Genomic DNA, 20,360 nt, shown 5'->3' with positions numbered 1-20,360 from the left:
ATGAAAGAAAAACATCTAGACTGCTCAGCTTTTTAAAAAAAAATATTTATTTATTTTTAGAGAGAGGGGAAGGGAGGGAGAAAGGGAGAGAAACATCAATGTGTGGCTGCCTCTCGTGTGTTCCCAACTGGGGACCTGGCCCACAACCCAGGCATGTGTCTTGACTGGGAATCGAACCAGCGACCCCTTGGTTCACAGGCCGACAATCCACTGAGCTACACCAGCCAGGGTTAGACTGTTCAATTTCTTAGACATGAATATAATTCAGAAACAGTTGAGGCTAATTGAAGATGTTAATAAGTGGCAAGAAAATATGTGTCTCAGTCAAACCATTTTGTTCCAAAGTTCAGTACAATAGATTTTATTTTAACTTTTAGCTTAATACTCTATTAACTTGTTTTAATTTGATTATGAAAAGAATTTAAAGATAAATGATTGGATAGCAATATTTCTTAATAACTAACAAGAACAAGAACATTTTCTTCATATGTATTTTGTACTGTGTTTTGGCCCAGATGGAATGGTAGATACATGGAATGTTTACGTGAAAAGATATTATCCAGAAATAATATCTTAAGATGATCTCTCCAGAAATATCAAAACTCTCATATCTCCCAGCAGTAAAACCTTTATCTTTCAGATTCACTATCGTGTAGAAGGGGTCATATTAACAGTAGTAATCCAGAGTTTGGTAGTTGTCCCCACCTGCTCACGTAGGACAGTAATCTCTTAAAAGATTTCCACAAATCCTTTTGGAAGTTTGGGTGATGTTTTACACATATTATGAGCAAAACCAGTTAACTATCTAGTCACCTACGATTTTCTTTCCTCTTCCCCTGTTCTAACCTTCATAAACTAGACATTCCTAAGTGCCCCAGCTCTGCTGCCCACCCCCACCCCAGAGTGCTTCTGGTGGAGGCCTTGGGAGCTCTGACATGCCAAGCAGTGCAGTGATGTGTGGAGAGGCAGCATGGCAGGTCCCCTTCTCTTCTCCTATGAGAGGATTCTGCAGTGGTGTCATCTGTGACCCAGGTCTTACCAAATTTTTATTCAAGTAACTTTTTAGAACTATACTTAAACCCTTACTATGCAAAAGTTGGGCCCTGGACCAGCAACACTTGGCAGAATTGTTAGAAATGCAGAATCTCAGGCTGGTGAATCAGAATCTGTATCTTAACAAGAGCCCCAGGTGATTCATATACCTACTTAAAGGACCTCTGGGACTAAAGGCTTGAATTTGATTAGGGACAAGGCATGAATTCAATTAGGGACGATGGCAGGGCTGGGTCAAGGAACAAAAGTGACAAATAATAGAACTTTTTGTAATAATCTCTCCCCTTTGATGACCTTACCTTCAATGACTGGGCCAAAGTTAGAATGCGTGTCTCCTTCTCTGAGGACGAGCTGTGCCTGAGGAAGCCCCTCAGTCCTCTCACCTCTGAGAGACGGACTTCCGGTGACCTGCTGCTTCTCTTTCAGTCAGCCAGACATGGCTGAGGCTCAGTGTAAGGACCTATCAGGCTGTGGGAGACCACACTGCTGTACACGTACACTATATTTTTATTGAATAAATGTTGATTCCATACCTATAATATACAAAACACTTCATTATGAGCTGTGGAACTACCAAGATAAGTAAAGCAATCTCTACTCTCAAAGGAGGCTAATAAAGAGGGTGTGTGTGTGTGTTCAGGTGGATAAGAACTGTTGTCAGACCATTTGAGGAAGGAACCCAAAGCTTACCAGGTGGAGCAGTCTCCCTGCAACATGGAGAAACCATTATTAGGTCTTACCCCTGCACCCGGTGTATGCTTGTGCTTCAGGTGCAACTCCCTTCTTCCATTTCTGTTTATCTACATTCTTCCCCATTTTCCAAGGCCAATTTATCAGTAAAATCTGCTATAATCCCTTCAGCTAAATATGCTTTGACACTTCATAACTCCCATCGTATCCTGTGTTAAGATCAATTATGTGTGTTGCAGACTTATGGGGTGGGGGATATGTCCCTTGTGGACAAAGAATGTATTTTAGCCTTCTTAGATTCCCCATAGGACCTAGCATGATGTACCATAAATAGTTTTTGAAGAAAGAATAAATTAAAGCGAATGCACCTACTCTCTTACTACCTCTCTATTCAGGAAGTATATCAGCCTTCTCAAATCACAGAGAAAACATAAGAGTTCTCCACACTGGCTGGGATATTTAGGAGAATTACCTTTTTTTCCCCCTACCTTTTCCTCTGGTCAAATTGGTTCTTCCATGCAGAAACAATGTTCTCATTAGTAGGGCAGTAGCTGTTAATCTCAGCTGGATGGAATTTTATCTAGTTTTCAGCTGTATGAAAGTGGGCTGGCTATCTGCCTACGAGTATTTAAGAGGTCCTATAGGTTGCTGGGTAGCACTGTTTATGCCTGGTTTTCTCTAAAGCTGAGATGACATCCCAGGCTAAGAACCTCATCTCTGAAGAGTGTAGGATTGCTATTAATCATGTGGCAGCTTATGAGCTGCACATCAGTGATGCTTATTTATCTATGGTGAGTATAGGTTTTTGAGCCACTGTAAGGGAGTTTTCAGTTCTGATCGGGGCGATGACATATCTTGTGTCTCCTTAGTAACAGTGGTTATGGCCATGTTTGTGATGTGGTGTTAGATGAAACATCAACTTAGTGGCTAGCATTTTGCTGCTTTGTGGCCTAATGCTGTGATTGCAAACTATGGGCTAAGATAGGAAGAATTACAGTTGTTTCCAATGGGTTTCCAAAACTATATGAGCATCAGATACTGGTGGTAGAGCGAATAAATAATTTTCACCCATATTCCATTTTAGAGTTAATATAGATGTGTTAGGATTGGTGAAATAGATTGACTTTAAAATGTCAATTTATGCTGGACCTCTGCCGTGTCTACACAATTACTGGATGTAAGTGTGAGCATATGGATTTCAAAAGTGCATTTTAAAATCTGGGTGGCGTCTCTTTGAGGTATCCTGGGTTTGAAAGACAGCTGGAAGTCAAAGGACAAACCAAGGACCCCAGACTGAACAAAGAAGGCTCTCTCGGACAACCACAGAGACAACAAAATGAATTTATATGATTTCTAGTGTTAAAAATCAGCTTGTCTCACCTCCAGTTTCTCCCCACTCTTACCCCCTTCGCAGTCCTGTTATTACAATGGAGACGCGGGAGCACCTCTCTTTGCTGCATTCTTTGAAGACCAAGCTGAGGTGAAGAGGGAGCATGGGAAGCAGTTCCTAAGATATCTGAGAAGACGTGAGGGTCAAATCTGCCTTCCGGTGATTAAGGTGACTATGTAGTTTGTCATGATTATTTCCCTGGGGCCTTTGCTGGGTCCAGAGAACTAAATTATTAGTTGCTATATAACTTATTAGTTCACTCATTGTATACATAGGATTTTGCTAACAGACTTTGAGGGCAAGCACATGCCTTTTCTGTAGTCTCTTCATATCATTTTGAATAAGTTGTAGCCACTAAATGCTCATTTAGCTTTTCTCAAGGAGCCACGCACAGCAGCATCAATATCACCTAGGAACTCCTTAGAAATGCAAATTCATGGTCAAACTGAATCAGAGTCTGTAGGGGTGGGGTCCAAGGAGCTCTAGTTTAACAAGCTCTCCAGATGATTCTAATGTTCTGTATGGCTTGAGAAGCACAACTGTAATGGCCTCTTCCTAGAACAATTAGCATCCTATTAAGATCTTTAGTCAAATCTGGATGCACATTCAGGTATTTAAAATGGCTATCTCTTCAGTGTAGTGAAACAAACTTTTATTCACTGGGATGGACACTTAGAAAAACTACTCTAAACCTTAGTTGGGGGTATTACATCGAGAAACGTCCCTACTTATCTGAGGAGTTCTTCTAACTCTAGTTTTATAGAGAGAATGAGCAAATGTCTGGTAGTAACTAAACTAAACTACCCTTATGGAATATCCTAATAGAATAGTGCATGTAACTGTGCTAGTAGCACCTGTGCTTTGTAAGCACATTAAAATTACATGGGGAAATTTAAAAAATCCTAATGCTGAGGTCCCACTCCAAATCAATTAAGTGATAATGTCTGCAGGTGAAATCCAGACACCACTATTTAAGATGCTCAGATGATTCCATTTTTCCACAAAGTTTAGAGACTACGTATTGGGCTACAGGAACCTAGTCATAATCCTACCCAGGCTGTAGGATGTAATGAAGCTGTGCCTGAGGTGACTTCCCTGTTTCTCTCCAACAGAGGCCTGATATGGAAAACTGGGGAACTGGCGTAAAAGCTCTAGAGTCTGCTCTGGAGTTGGAGAACAAGTTAACCCAGCTTCTACAAGACCTAAAGACTGTGGCTTCTGAAGACAGTGATAAGGATGTAAGTAGTTAACTGGTTCTTAACGCAATATCATCTTTCATTTCTGGATTATGACCTGCTTCTGGGAAGTGGGTCCAAAGCTGTGGACAGTGGATCATCCAACATGTGCTTGTTTTCCCCCAAAGAGGCATATGAACTTACTTCTGGGAGTAGGTTGGAGGAGGGAGGAGTAGATGCCCTGATTAGAAGGAATGCAACTCAATACAAGATGTGGGACACATTCCAGGAAAAATGTACACTGGATAATTAAACAAAATAACTTAACAAAATCAGTTGTGTTGCTGGCTTTTAAATCTCCTAGATAAGAAGTGCTTAAATTTTAATGGGTATCAGAATCATCTGGAGGTTTACTGAAACAAACTGCTAGGCCTCACCCCCAGTTTCTGATTCAATTAGTTTCATATGGTGTCCAAGAACTTGCATTTCTAACAAGTTTTCAGGTTATGATGCTGCTGGCCAAGGGCCACACTTTGAGAACTGCTGTCCTAGATGGCCCCTGCAAAAGTGAATGTTAACAGTTACTTATCTTACAGACATCTCTGAAGTCTTCCTTGTTAATGGTCAACACTCTACCTTATGATAACTTCTTTCTCACTAACCCCCTAGCATCTTTGTACAAGAGTTATCAACACTAGATTCATACTGGACTCATTACGAGCTCTGAAGTGATACAAATGCCTGAGCCTTATGCCAGACCACTTAAACCTAAATCTCTGGGAATTGGGTCTGGGCGCCTACCTGAAAGCTCCATGTAATTCAAAAGAACAGCGGAAAACTACTGCAGCAGTAGCCTGTTTAAATTAATCTGTACTTTTGATGAGGTGCCCTAACACTCATACTCATTGAAAGGATATTTGTATTCACCTGGAAGTCGTTAATGTCTTAGATCAGTGCTCTTTGAACTTCTATATGCCTATGAACTACCTAGTTCCTTCTTAAGATGCAGGTTCTGATTTAGTAGATTTGGAATGGAACTTGGGATTCTGTTTTTCTGATAAGCTCCCAGGACTGCTGGTCTATGAGCTATAATCTGGGTAGCAAGATTTTATTTTCTTTTTTTAATACTCACCCGAGGACACGCTTATTGATTTTAGAGGGGAAGGAAGGGAGAGAGAAACATTGATGTGAGGGAGAAAAATCCATTGGTTGCCTCTAGCACGCACCCCAACCAGAGACCAAACCTGCAACCAAGGAATGTGCCCTGACCCAGAATCGAAACCATGACCTTTTGTCATACAGGATAATGCTCCAACCAACTGAGCCACACTGGCCCGGGCAAGAGTAGCAAGATTTTAGATTGCTTCCTGTTGCAGACAAGGTTCTTAAGAGTCCTTCTCTATCTTATTTTTGTAGCTCTTACGCTTCATGGGAAAGTACCTGGATAAACAGAAGAGGAACACAAACTATCTGGAGCACCAGCTTACATATCATAAGGGATTAGAAAGGCAAGCCCAGCAAGAAGACCCATTTAAAAAGCCTGCTGAACAGTCTTAACACCTGAAGGCAACAAAGCAAGTCTTCCCACTGTAGTAGGTCCCAGAATCAGCTACTTAAGAATCTTAATTGTCTCCATTTGAGAGAAGACTGTTTTCCTTCCTTGTGTATACAAATAAATCTGTTTTTGCATTATAATTATGTGTAAAGAGATTGCTATTTGGGGCACACAAAGGTTAATTCCATCAATGTGGATTTGGTGAAAGCTTCCTGAGACAGTGGGTGCAGTAGACTTTAAAAAAAAAAACCACAAAGTCTTCCCCCCTTTTCCCATGATCCCAACAACACTCACATGCAGGGTCACGATTTGGGAATTTCAACCAGTCCAGGTAGATATAGTAGAAATTAACTAGTAAAAGCTTAGTTTTCACTAATGTTTTCTGCCCATTCAACTTGTATACTACATATTTTAAGTTTACAAAATAGGATTTCCTTCAAATGTAAAGCTAAACTTGAAAAACAAGAGCCCTTGGTCTAGAGTTGATGACTCATCTGAAAGATTTACAGTAGACAGGCAACTGCAACCCAGGTGCCCTTTCATAGCCTGAGGCATGCACAGGAAACAGAAGGGTGCACAGGCAACTAAGAGAGCAAGCAAGTGTGTGGATGTATGTGCCTCCCGCCTCCACTGTGGGCGCACTAGCAGCTACTGAGGTAATAGCATTCAGAGGCAAGAAATGAGCACCCAAGCTTGGGTGGCTAATACCACCTGGGGAGAAAGGGGGCTCTATAGGATTGTCCTGGCTCCAAAACTTACTAGCTTCATGGCCTCGAGTAAGTTTTTACCTTACTCATTGACTCAGTTTAGTCATCTTTAAAGTGGGGTTAATAGTACTTAGTTCATAAAGTTAATAAGAGGATTAAGTAAATTAATATGTAAAGTATTTAGAACAGCACCTGCTCAGATTATATATTGCAGTTTACATAATAGTGCCCTTCCTAAACTTGAGGAAAGCCAAAACATGGAATTTGCATTGAGACAACAGATAATTGGCATTGAGACAGAATCTTAACACATTTAATCTTAGGAGTATCTCTTAGAAGGTGAAGGGATTAGCCAAAAAACAAACAACAATGTGGTGTTGGCCAGAGGGAAGGGGGAGCTGGGACTGAGAAAAAGTGGGGGAGGGGGATGGAGACATCTGTAACAGTGTCAATAATAAAGAAAAAATTTGTTTAAGTATCTTTTTTGAAAGGAGAATAAGGAGTCATAGAAAAATCCAATTAAATATATCTTCTAAAAAAATCAAGTTAACAAATGGGTTGAATATTCATATAGGTACAGCTAATCAAACAAGTGATATTGAAATAAGCTAAGGAATAGAAAATGGTATTTTAAATTTTAAGACATGGAGTTCCAATTCAATCACAGATCTAATTTAGAGCTACAGGAGAAAAAAGAAATTGAGAAAAAGATCCATGGTAGCAAAAATTTAAAGCACCAAGGATGAAAAAAGCTCACCATAAAAGATATTACTTACAAAGAATGAAAACTGCCATATTCTTAACAGCTTCTACATCAATATTAGATGCAAAGAGAAAATGGAAAAAAAGAATCTTCAAAATGCTGAAAGGGAAAAATTAAGAGTTAGGGCAGAATAAACCAATTCAAACACAAATATTAAGCTCACAGAGGCTTTTAACATGAAGGCCTTCGCTGAACAATATCATTGTTTTAGAAGTAAAATATAAGATCTTCTACATGCAGGTCCAATGTAGTCTACCTGATATTAGCTAGCCTTGTATAGAACTTTAGTATTCTAGTGGGGTTAGAGGATGCCCCAGTATAGTCACAAGTGAACTTATTCACCTCCACACCTTCTTGAAAATTATTGCCATAGTGAGCTTGTTACCACCATAGAACTACTAGTTCACAAAACATTGTTGAATAAATTCCCATTTTTATAATTATTACTAGTTTATATTTAACTTTATATGTATTAATGAATATCAGAAATTCACATTAAAATGGAGGGTAAGACAAGATTGCTTTATCTTCAACATTACTCAGTGTTTTTCTGAAAGTTCTCTTTCTCAAACTCAGCACTACTGATATATCTGAACCAGATGAGTGTCATGGGGAGTTGTCCCATGCATTGTAAGATGTCTAGGGGCATCCCTGGCCTCTACCTACTAGATAGTACTTCCTCCACACCTGCCAAATGTCTCTTGAGAGGCAAAATCTCCATACATAAGAACAACTATTCTAGACAACGTATAAGAGAGAGGCCAGAAGCCCCAAAATTGGGGAATGGGACTCAGTGAAGTATAGCCATTTCCTGAGAGAGACCTAGTTTCCTAATATGTAAATAGCTATGGCCATTCCATGTGCCAAGGAGATGGGAGGGGCTTTGACTGTAGAATGTTAATGGAAAGCTTGTGGGGCCAGCACGAAATTCTACAAGTGGCTGTGACTGGTCACCATGCCCACTAAGACATGGGCTGCAGTCAGGAATTAAAAAATAAGGAGGCATTCATTAAGCGAGAAAGAGCTATGTGGTTTGAAAAAGAGCAAAGGCTCCCCACAGTCACCCATGAGGTCAGGTGTGTAAGAAAGTGCCACGCAGTTCTGGATTAAGAGCTGAAAAACACTGCAATACAGGCAAAACCTCCCCAACTGGGCACAAATGATTGGGAGCTGCTGGCAAAAACTGAACTGTGTCTGGGAAATATGAAGCCACGGACTTTTATTTTCCTAGAGGGAAATGTTACATCTGACTTTTCTGTTCTGAAACTAGTCTAGTATGGCAGGGGGAGGCAGGACTATGTGGCTTGGGGTGTTTTAAAGGAAGTGGGACTTAATGGAAGAAATATGCCATTAATCTAAATCTGTATAACCTTTAAATAAACAATTTCTCCCCTTTTCACCAAACGCTGGTATTGAGAGTTATGCTTTTTGGCAACAGGCAATCAAGCACCTCATAAGTGAACAGCCCATGCGTTCTGCTTCAAATGTAGTAGAAAAGTTAAGGGAAAGAAGATGTACCTATTTGAAAAAGACTTATTAATGTGATATGATTATAACTAGAACTGAAAAACTATTATGACTTAGAAAGAAGTTTAATACATTGCTGGATGCAGGATAGATATCTCCGTCGTCGTTGTCGGCAGCCGTCCGTCTCGAGAGACGATGGTGTAGCTTCTTAAGAGTCTATCTGCACCGCCGAGAATGGTTGTGCAGTCCGACTCGGGAGTGACACGGTATCTGTCTCCTCCCGTGTTGAATTGACATCTTGCGATGACGCTGGAGTGTCCTCTCCAGTGAAGCTGAAGCTACAGAGCCTGGGCAGGGTGATATGGAGGGTCTGCTGTTGCCCATGCAGCAGACCCCCCCTCTCTTCGCAGCTGAAGGGTCCAAGGGAAAGACGGAGTCAATACAGCTTGGCTTCAGGTGCGCCGCAGGAGTTGCCGGTGATGACTACAACGTCAAACCGCCTTAGGGACTCCGGCTCCGGATTTTCTGTCGGGGTTTACTCCCTTAGCCTTTCCCCTGAAGAGGTATGCCGCAAGGCAGCGGAGGTTTTTTGGAGTCAGAGTTTTCCTTCTCTGATGTGCCCTGACTGGAAGATCGAACCAGCGACACTTAGCTCGCAGGCCGACGCTCAATCCACTGAGCCAAACCAGCCAGGGCTTAGGATAGATATCTACAATAAAACTTTCTCATAAACAAAAACAACATCTTAGAAAATACAACTTGATTATATTCACAAACACATAAGATATCAAGGAATAATTCTGACAAAACTTGGAAGCTGTATGAAATAAAAATGCCTCCTAAAAGAGATAAAAGCTTTGAATAATGGAAAAAGGAAAGAAAGACTAAATATGAAAATTGTGACACCCCTCAGATGAATGTGTAGGATTAAAGCAATTTTTGTTATAATGCCAACAGGATTTTGAGGACTCAGACAAACTATTACTAAAGAACAGTTTTAATCATTGGTAAATATGGGAACATACATGAAAGTCACTTAACACCATTAGTCATTGGGAAACCCAAACCCAAACCATAAAGAGATACCACTCACTACCAATTCAGGAGAATGACTGCAGTGGAAATAAATGTTGCCCTGGCTGGTATGGCTCAGTGGTTGAGCACCAGCTTATAAACCAAAATGTTGCTAGTTTGATTCCCAGTCAGGGCACATGCCTGGGTTGTGGGCCAGGTCTCCAGTTGGATGCATAAGGGACAACCACACATTAATATTTCTCTCCTTCTCTTTCTCCCTCTATTCTCCTCTCTCCAAAAATAAAATAAATAAAATCTTTAAAAAAATAAAATGTCAATACCACTTGCTCACAAAGTGGTGAAACAGCAAAAGCTCTCACATATTGTTGGTTGGAATGCAAAGTAATATAACCACTTCAGAAAAAAGTATAGAATTTTTCCATAAAACTATGCATACACCTACCTCATGAATTTTGGGAGGACACAATTCAGCCCATGACAAATGATGTTATTGTTGACTAAAACTGGGTAGAGCAAACAGGAGGAAGAAGTTTCAAGCTAATTCACTTGATGCTTATAGTAAGAATCAATACTGTCTGAAAAAGAGTGTTCTAAGAGTATTGTATAAAAGTAATTATAAAGGCAATCAGCGTAAAATTATGATGATAATTTTTTAAATAAAAGCCTCCAGAGTCAAAGTTTATATAAATGTAATGTTCATATTTACATTTTATTTTGTAGCCCTTATGTTAGGCCTTGTTTTAGTCCTATTTCTGTTGTTGAGCATATTCAGTGCTCACTCAGTATTTTTGCTGAAGATGCCCTTATCATCTTTTGGTTGAGTGAGTTTTATGCTCTAGGATATGCTGCAGTGAGGCCTGATGTAGATAGCACTCTGAGTCCTTGGATTTCCAGAAATCTTACCTGTAGCTTTCGCACTTGAAGGACAGCTCAAACAAATTTGAAATATTTGACTCAAACTTGTATATCTGACAAACATTGCTAGCATTAACTGTAGTTGTGCCAATATGGCTTTCTTTTCCTTAAGACTGATGCACTGCCTTTGCCCACATGCCCAAAACTTGCTATTAATGTTAGTTATATACCTCTGGTAGTTCTAGAATATGTATTAATAGGCTACATCTTGGTACTGATCATTCTGGGACAGTTTTCTCATATCTCGAATGCCTTTTAATATAAAATTAAAGTCTTATTTAGAACATTTTTAAATTTTGCTTTACTCCATTCTTCTAGTTTTCTTCCAATTGGAAAAATTCTAATTATTCATATTTTGAATCTCTGTTGTCTATCTTTGTTATCTTTCATGCTTTTTAAAATAATCTTTTTGTTCCTTCCTCTTTAACTTTCTTCACTTTTCCTGGGTATATACTCTACCTCCTGCTCTGCCTTCTATATTATCTATTATTCTTCCCTTTTCGCTCCTTGTAACTTAGTCTTTATTTACAAGATGAATTTATATATAACTGAGTTTTTATTACAAAATTATTGTCTGTTCCATCTATTTCTTTCCTAAATTTTACTACTCACCATTTCACATCCTCCTATTGACTGACCCTTACCTTTCCTTTTTTGGCCATGTCTCCCCTGAGCTCTTGTGCTGATTTTTTTTTTTTTTTATCCTCTTCCTTCCTGTCTGCAATTACATCATCATTTTATTGCTTTCATTCATGTTGGAATGTTGTGTTGCAGTTTTCCTCTGCTTTGAAGCAATATTTTTCTAGTGAGTGTTCTTAGTCTACAGGGAAGTTTTATATCTATTTTTAACTCTTTTTTTCTCTTTTGTATTCCTAGAGTAGCATTTTTTGACCGTTGTAGTTGCACGATTACTCTACTAACCATATTTCAATGAGTTGGAGTTTTCTCAATTAGAAGGAGGAGTTTTTTAAATTATTTTTTATGTGTTTATTTGAAGAAAATTGACCACATATGCCAGGGAGCAATATCTCAAATTCTCCAGAAGGAGGATTTTTTTGAAGGGAAGGAAGGGGTAGGTTTCCCAGTTTCTCACCTCAAGAGCTTTCTCTTCTATTGCTGTAATAAATGCCACTTCTGGTACCAAACCTCACCTAAGTTCCAGATCTTAGCTTGGTTCAAAAAGGCTTCTATCATCAAATTCAAACTTCTATAATATTTCATCACCTCTTGTGAAGAAGCCACCTTCACCAAGGAATCCTGCTCCTAATTTCCACTTTCTAATGCTACTCTCCTTTACATGTGCTTTTTTCTTGAATCTGTCGCCTCCATGTATCTTCTCGCCCAAACACATTCTAAATCTGTCTCCCAACTTTCTGTTTGCCCCTGCCTTCTTTTTTTATTTTAAGATTTTATTTATTTATTTTTAAAGAGAGAGTGGAGGAGAGAGAACGGGAGGGATACAAACATTGGTACAAGAGAGAAAGATTAACAGGTTGCCTCCCATACACTCCCCTTTCCCCTCGACCAGGGTTGGAACACACAACCCGGGCATGTGCCCAAACAGGGAATCCAACCTGTGACCTTTTGGTTTGTGGGAAGATGCAAACTGAGCCACACCAGTCAGGGCTGCATCTGCCCTCTTTGATCACAGCACTTCTCACTAATAAGGAGGCCCCATCATTTTACAAGTGATTATTGATGACTGATTTCTGATATCCAGTCACTTCTAGGACTCTTCTGCACATCGGTTTTTCTCAGAACCACCTGCAGCACTGTCGTGGCTTCCTGAAGTAAAACTGCTGTCTTTAGATGCCAAAAACAGTTATCATCCAATGCACACAAAGAAAGAGAGGAAAGGAAAGAGAACCCAGTACTAATAGATATCATAAAGCACACACACTAAAAGGTTTACTTCCTAAATGAAGCAATATCTCTTTAGGACAAAAACCATATCCTTTGTCGCTAAAGAGGGTTCAGGAATAGGACTGGACTGGCAGAAGGCCCTCCTGGAACCATGAGGTACACAAATGCAAAAAGACAAGCCTTCTTCGTAAAGGATCATAAATACAAACTAAGTTGGAGGAAGTCAGTTGATTTCATGACTACAGAAAAGAGATACTGCATTAGAAAAAGATCACTTAACCTGGATTGCCATTCTAGCCCCTTCTCACTACAGGAAACTGTTACAAATAAATGATCCAGAAATCCCCAACTCAGACAACAATGTGAAATACAAAGAAGGAGGTTGAAGGGAGGTTGAAGGGACATCTCTAGATGTCCCTAGAGAAGAAGTAGGGGAAATGAAGCACAATTATTAACACATGAAAAATACTTTAACATGAAACAGTCACAAACTATAAACAAACACTTTAATTTTAGTTACTCTAGTGGGCATATAGTGCATCTTAGTATAGTTTTAATTAACATTTCCCAGATGGCTATCAAAAGCAAATGTTTAAAATTGTTAGAAAAGAATATCAGAGAATAACTTTATTTTATTCTTTGCCTTGGTCCTCTAGAGGCAGAACTGAGTTTGATTAAGAGGAATATCACAAGTGCAATCTATTAATAAAGGGCAACATACAGACATTGAAGACCCTTCAGTGTCCTACCTGTTAGCATTAAAGATGACTACTGAGTCACTGCATGAAGGTGGGCTAGAGTTCACAGATATTATTGTTACCATTATCATTCTATTTACCTTAATTGTGAAAGACAGGAGCAATTATGTCTTTGCAGATAATTTCTCTGTGTCTCTGTTTAATTCCTATCAATGTGGTGTTAGCAGCAGAAAATAAATTTCTTAAAAACACTGCAGAGAAATAGTTTCTTAAACATCAGAAAACAAAATTGCTAGATTTTGTACTTCCTCAGTCATAGTGAAACCGGAAAAGCCAGTGTCTGTGCTGCCTGTCACCTAACAGACCCAATAAGCAGAGACAGGGATTGAATCTTTGTGGGTGCTTTATTCAGATGGTTGGTGATCTGAGAAGACAGCGGGTTTGTACTCTAACAGACTGTCTTAAATTCCATTATAAATGGACCCTTTTTATAAGGAGAAGAAAAGTGTAGGTAAGGGGTTTAGAATTCAGGGAAGAAGTTAATCAGATAAAAGCTACAGCATTCTTTCATCTGTGTTCTGGGTGGTGGTCTTTATCTGTGCCCTGGGTGGTGGCTGTCTCACCCTGGAATACAATGGCTCAGATGCCATCTTGATTGCTCGCAGTCCTACTGAGGCATGAAGGTGGAACTGCTTATGGTCTCCTGGAGTCAAGGTGGGTCACACCTTCAGTTCCTGAAACAATAGCTTTTTGCATACATTGATTACTAAGCTTATTAGCTATTACCTGAAACTAAAATTTTTTCAACATTTGAGTCCCCCCCATCAGTACTAAATCAGCTCTATTTAATAGTATTTAATGAGTACCTCCTATTTATCATGGACTTAACTTAGACACTAGAAATACAAAATTGAATGGGCCTTGCCATCAAGACATACACAATCTAGTACAGAACACACATACTCATATATGTAAATAATTAAAATTCAGTTTGGTAAATGGACCAATAAGAGCCTGTAGGAGGTACAGAATGACAAAGAGTGACTATTTGTGCCAGGGTAGGGGGCACTCTGCATAAAAAAGCTTCAGCTCTGGACTTGGATGGATGACTCAATAAAATGGGAAGGAGGAATAGAGCATTTTTGGCTTAGCCAGTGGTATAGTGTCAGAAACCCTGGCTGGTTTGGCTCAGTGGATTGAGCGTCGGCCTGCGAGCTAAGTGTCGCTGGTTCGATCTTCCAGTCAGGGCACATCAGAGAAGGAAAACTCTGACTCCAAAAAACCTCCGCTGCCTTGCGGCATACCTCTTCAGGGGAAAGGCTAAGGGAGTAAACCCCGACAGAAAATCTGGAGCCGGAGTCCCTAGGGCGGTTTGACGCTGTAGTCAACACCGGCAACTCCTGCGGCGCACCTGAAGCCAAGCTGTATTGACTCCGTCTTTCCCTTGGACCCTTCAGCTGCGAAGAGAGGGGGGGTCTGCTGCATGGGCAACAGCAGACCCTCCATATCACCCTGCCCAGGCTCTGTAGCTTCAGCTTCACTGGAGAGGACACTCCAGCGTCATCGCAAGATGTCGATTCAACACGGGAGGAGACAGATACCGTGTCACTCCCGAGTCGGACTGCACAGCCATTCTCGGCGGTGCAGATAGACTCTTAAGAAGCTACACCATCGTCTCTCGAGATGGACGGCTGCCGACGACAACGATAGTGTCAGATCATAAAGCGCTTTTAAAAAAAATTTTTTTATTTATTTGTTTGTTTGTTTACTTGCTTGTTTATTTTTATAGAGAGGGGAAAGGAAAAAGAGAGGGAGAGAAACATCACTGTATGGTTCCCTCTCACTCACGACCTCAACTGGGGACCTGACGTGCAACCTAGTCATGTGCCCTGACTGGGAATCGAACCAGCAACACTTGGCTCAGAGGCCGATGCTCAATCCACTGAGCCACAGCAGCCAGGGCTCATAAAGTGCTTTTTATTGCATGTTAACATGTTTGCATTTTGTTCTTCAGGGGGTTGGGAAAGCAACAGGAGTTTAGGTAGAGATATGACTTGATCAGATTTGCAGTTCAGAACAATGGCCCTAGAAGCACAGTAGGTGATGGTGGTATTTGTATTCTGATACTGCTATTTGTGCACATCATGTGATAAAACAAATAAGTAATTATGCTGGTGTTTTTGAGAACTGGGATTCTTCTGCGTGGGATACAAAAGATGTAGATGTAGGATCAATGAAGTTAAAGAACATGACAACATCGTTGATATTTTCCCCCCAAACCATAGCTGATTGTTTCAAAACTCCTGTTATTGTTATATTTCAAAAAAAGTTACACCTTTTAATTAACATGTTGTTGAAAAATCAAGTATAATTATTTTAATACAATCTAATACAATCAAATTACTCAGTTGCCTTACCTCATGGAAGAGTTATTTATTAATTTAAAAAGCTGGGTAGCACATCAGTTACTTGGTTTCAACCTGAGTTTTTTGTTTTTTTTTTTTTTAATGTTAATACTATTGAAACTTAAGTATTTGGTGGAGAATGGAAAGAATTGCCTTAATGCAAATAATGAAGCCTGATTTGATTATGAAGCTGCTTAATTACTCTTCATGTGTCCAGGATTACTGTGGTATTTTTTTTTCCTTTTTGTCACTGTGTACATTAACATTTTTGAAAATACTTTATTATGTAAAGTATAAGTGGTCATTTTAATCATTCGACCACATGTGCTTGGCTGGTAAACAGCTTATTCTGATACAAGAATGCTTGGTGAATATGGGAAGATCTTGAAGGAGTACATATGTCTTGCATTAACAGTTGCCTTATTTATGATATGTAAGTAGAATAGAGCAAATGTTTTAATCTTTGTTATTTGTAGTACCATTTCTCTAATAAAGCTAAGTATTTTAGAGGAAAAAAATCTTATAGATATTTAATTGTGAATATCAGAATAAGCTCATGATGTATTTATCTTTATGAAAAAGTCCTACCTGTTTACTGAAAGACCTCGAAACAAATAGTAACCAGCACCCCTATACACTCATTTTGGTCTCTAATCACCATTGGTCACTAAATGAAACAAGGACTCCTTTGAGAAATGGCTGCTTCTAGATCTGAGTCAGGAACTATATTAAATAATCCTGAAACATGTTATCATATTAGAAAGCAAGGCTATCCAAAATAACTCAGAACCAACTTGAAGAGGCTTCTTTTGGGTAAGGGTAGACACTGTAAGGAGAAAATAAATGCAACTGATTGAAACATACCAAATATGCTTAAATTTATGAGTAAAATATTAAATATATTAAACAATAGCAACAAATAGTCATTAATAATAAACATTATTAAGTACTTATAATATGATAATTATAATAAATAATACTTTATAAAAACAGTGGTTCCCTTTGGAGGCTCACCAGTAGTAGGGAGTTAACTCATAACTCTGAAAACTGGTGAAGGAAAGAATCAAAGATTTAGCCTGTCTTTTCTATATTAACTACCTTAAAATAATCAAATAGTTTATAAATTAATTGCTACAAAATAATAGTGTGAAATTTACCATTTTACCAATCTTTAAAAAAAATTGGGCAATGGTCAATAGTGGTTACTACTAACAGGAAAACAAAACCAATCAGGCATTTGTGCCTTCTGATGAAATTACATACACTACATATATATGAAGTAATTTTGAAAAGAAAAAAAAGTAACACTATATCTTATCAAGCTTCAAAATTAAACTGCCACCTGTAGAAAATATAAGAGAAAAGAATATTGAACAACATAGGAGGAAAGAGCAGTGTGGCCTTCATTTGACCCTGATTAAAACACATTTTTAAAAAAATGTAAAGAATAAACATTATGAGCCAACCAGTGAAATTTGAATATTTGATTATATAAAGGAATTACTATCAATTATTTTTAGGTGTGATCATTATACTATGGTTGTGTAAAAAATAATAATTATTACCATTAAGAGATATAAGCTAAAATATTTATAAGTGAAATGATAAAATTAAAAAGAAGGGAAGCACCCTGACTGGTGTGGCTCAGTGAATTGAGCACCAGCCTGTGACCTGAAGGGCTGCTGGTTTGATCCTGGTCAGGGCACATGCTTGGGTTGAGGGCCAGGTCCCCAGTTGGGAGAGTGGGAGAGGCAATCAATCAATGTTTCTCTCACTCTCTTTCTCACTCCCTTCCCTTCTCTCTTAAAAATATATAAATTCTTAAGAAAAAAAGGGGTGAAGGATATAATGGAGTAAAAATGAAACAAGATTGGTTATTGTTGAAACTGGTAATGGGATCCTTGGGAGTTTATTACACTATTCTGTAAACTTCCCAACAATAACTTTAAGAACATAATTGCTTTTACAGAGCAATTTTATTTTCCTAACATCTGGCTCAGGACAGGGAAAGGCCAATTTCCTCTAACCTTCAGATGCTGATATTGACACTACATTTTTTGACAGGGTCTCTATCTTTCCTTCTAGAGCTCTTTGTAACTGTCAGCACAGTAATATCCATCCCATTATGCTTACAGAGATGTCAGAGTTTGAAGAACTAATCTTTAATTCTCTGCAAGTTGCTGCAGTCATCACTGGGCCCAAGGATATCTTGCTTCTTGTTTTCCTTTAGTAAAACACAACGCACTTCTAAGTACTTCACATTAAGGCACTCGATTTACTTTACTCATCCTGAACACTTGTTTAATCCAAGGGACAATTCTTGGATCAATATACTGTTATCAGCCTCAAATACAGTGAAGAAATTGAGAGGTCAAGTAACATACACAAGGCAGTCTGGCTCCAGAGCCCCCACTCTTAACAACCACCCCAATTGCCTCTCAGTGGTAATGGATCTGTTAATGAGGACCCTCAGTGATTTGAATTACAAACAAAGATAGTCTCATGGTCTCTTGTTCTCTAGTGCTATATAGTCTTTTATCTGATTCTGTGTATTTCTTTCTTTCTTTTTCTCTTTTCAGTTTCTCTACTTTGTCAGCTCATGGTCAGCTGAATTCTCTCAACTTGCTATGTTCTTCATTTAAATAACCAGCAAAAACTGGCTACTGGCTTTGGATCCCAATTCCAAGGTACTCTGAGAAAAATTTAATTAGCCTAAAAACTCAGGGATCCCTTGCCCCTGGGGAAAAACAGCTATGGCTATGGGAGGAAGGGAAACTAACACATTATAGATATGGCTGTCAGGGTTCAGGAAGGTATTGCAGTTTTCAGTTGCGCTGGTCAGGTGGCCCTGTTGGTTGAACATTGTTCTATACACCAAAAGGCGCATACCTAGGTTGTGGGTTTGATCCTGGTCGAGACAAGTACAAGAGGCAACAACTGATGTTTTTCTCTCTCTCTCTCTCTTTCTCTCTCAATCAATCAATGAACATGTTCTTGGGTGAGGGATTAAAAAAAGAAGATGAAGAAGAAGGCAGATTTCAGAGAAGTGTATTGGTTGGCAGAAAACCCAAAATGCATCTGTTGTTAGACTGGTATATGTGTTCATTGTATTGATATCCTTTGCAATACAAGTGTCTTTAGATTAAAGTCACAAGAATATTTGTAGACAAATAAACTCTTTCAACCCACACTTCCAGAACAAAACTTGTTTGTATTCTTCTGTGAATTTGTCTAGACTTACACTGGAAATCTATATTAGTTCTCTAGGGCCATCAAAACCAAGTACTACAAATTGGGTGGCTTAAAATAGAAATTTATTTTCTCACAGTTATGTAGGCCAAAGGTCCAAAATCAAGGAATGAGCAGGGTTACTTCATCCTGGAGGCTCTGAGGGAAATACCATTTCATGCTTTTAGCTCAACCACTTAGCTTCTGGTGGCTGTCAGCAATTCTTGGCATTCCTTGGCTTGTTGAAGCATCACTCCAGTCTGCCTCCACTTTTACACTCTGGTCTCCCTGTTTTTCTCCTCTTCTATCTCTTAAAGTTTTCACTGGATTCAGGGCCTCCCCTAATCTGGTATGATTTCACTTCAATCCTTACTTTAATTATATCTGCAAAGACCCTTATTTTGTATAAGGTCACATGTTGAGATTCTGGGTGGACGTGAATTTTGTGGGGGACACTATTTAACCTAGTAGAGCATCTATAAAGCCTCTTTGCAACTAAGACCCTAGCAGCCCCACTTGTCTTCTCTAAATTGATATGTTTTCCTTTCATTGAACACTTACTATGTTGGCAGGCACTATTCTAATCATTTTGTTATTGAATCAAAGTGGGATTTGGCTGCCCACCACCATCAAAAGGCAAACTCTAGAGGCAGAGGCTGGTGAGAAAGGAAAGGGGTTTTTATTCAAATGCTCAACGATCTGGCAGGATGAGGGGTTCCTAATCTCCAGGCTCATTAGGCTCATCTCTTCCATAAAACACAGACAAAACCCAACTGTCCCCCACAAGACCAAAACCAAAGGCAGTGCCCAGAATTCCTGCTCCGTTTTAGAGTACAGTTCTTTGGAGCCTGAGGCAGCTAAGAAGTCATCCAGGTAGCTTATCTTGTTCCCAGTTGCTCTCTGGCTTCAGACTTCCTCCTGGAAGCTGCATGTGGGGCTGGCACCACCACTGGTCATGCGGCTTCTAGCAGCAAGGTCCTGTGCTCCTGGGCAGTGGAGCTGGCGAAGGCTCTGGCAAATGCTCTACTAAGTCTGCAAGAGAGATACTCCTTTATGGAGGCTATGGTTCATGTGACTGCAGTCAAGAGGCCCCTGGAGATGGCAAGCCAGTACACTGTCTGAGTGCAGGACTCAAGCAGCAGCCAAGAGCAAGAGAGAGCTTTCTTTGTTTCCCTGGATTTATATAAGTTTGGGGTTTGGGATGGACTATGTGCTTTCTCAGAATGGGAAGCTAATTAACTTCCCAAACTTCTGCATTCTGGGAAGGTCCACCTCCCCCCGACCCCTACACACACACACACTCCTCCATTGATCCCTTCTTTCCCAGGCTAGACTGACAGGCTTCTTGGGTCTACCACCTCCTCCTGCTACCATTCTGACCTCTATGGCACATGTACCTGCCTTCCCCCAATCAAG

General features: G+C 39.5%; 1 protein-coding gene across 1 annotated transcript; it reads left to right on the top strand.

Annotated features, from left to right (window-relative positions):
- The first annotated feature begins 2,432 nt into the window (after positions 1 to 2,432).
- Positions 2,433 to 5,865, top strand: LOC150021413 (ferritin, heavy subunit-like). Its single transcript, XM_090286715.1, has 4 exons — positions 2,433 to 2,534; positions 3,158 to 3,301; positions 4,246 to 4,371; positions 5,725 to 5,865. The coding sequence occupies exons 1-4, from the start codon at positions 2,433 to 2,435 to the stop codon at positions 5,863 to 5,865; spliced, it is 513 nt and encodes a 170-aa protein (XP_090142841.1).
- The last annotated feature ends 14,495 nt before the right edge of the window (positions 5,866 to 20,360 follow it).

The sequence above is a fragment of the Furipterus horrens genome, unplaced genomic scaffold (assembly GCF_987537825.1).
Source record: "Furipterus horrens unplaced genomic scaffold, mFurHor1.1.pri manual_scaffold_1, whole genome shotgun sequence".
Classification (NCBI taxonomy): Eukaryota; Metazoa; Chordata; class Mammalia; order Chiroptera; family Furipteridae; genus Furipterus; species Furipterus horrens.
Note: the sequence above shows the minus strand (reverse complement) of the source record. Positions and strands in the feature narration are given on the sequence as shown.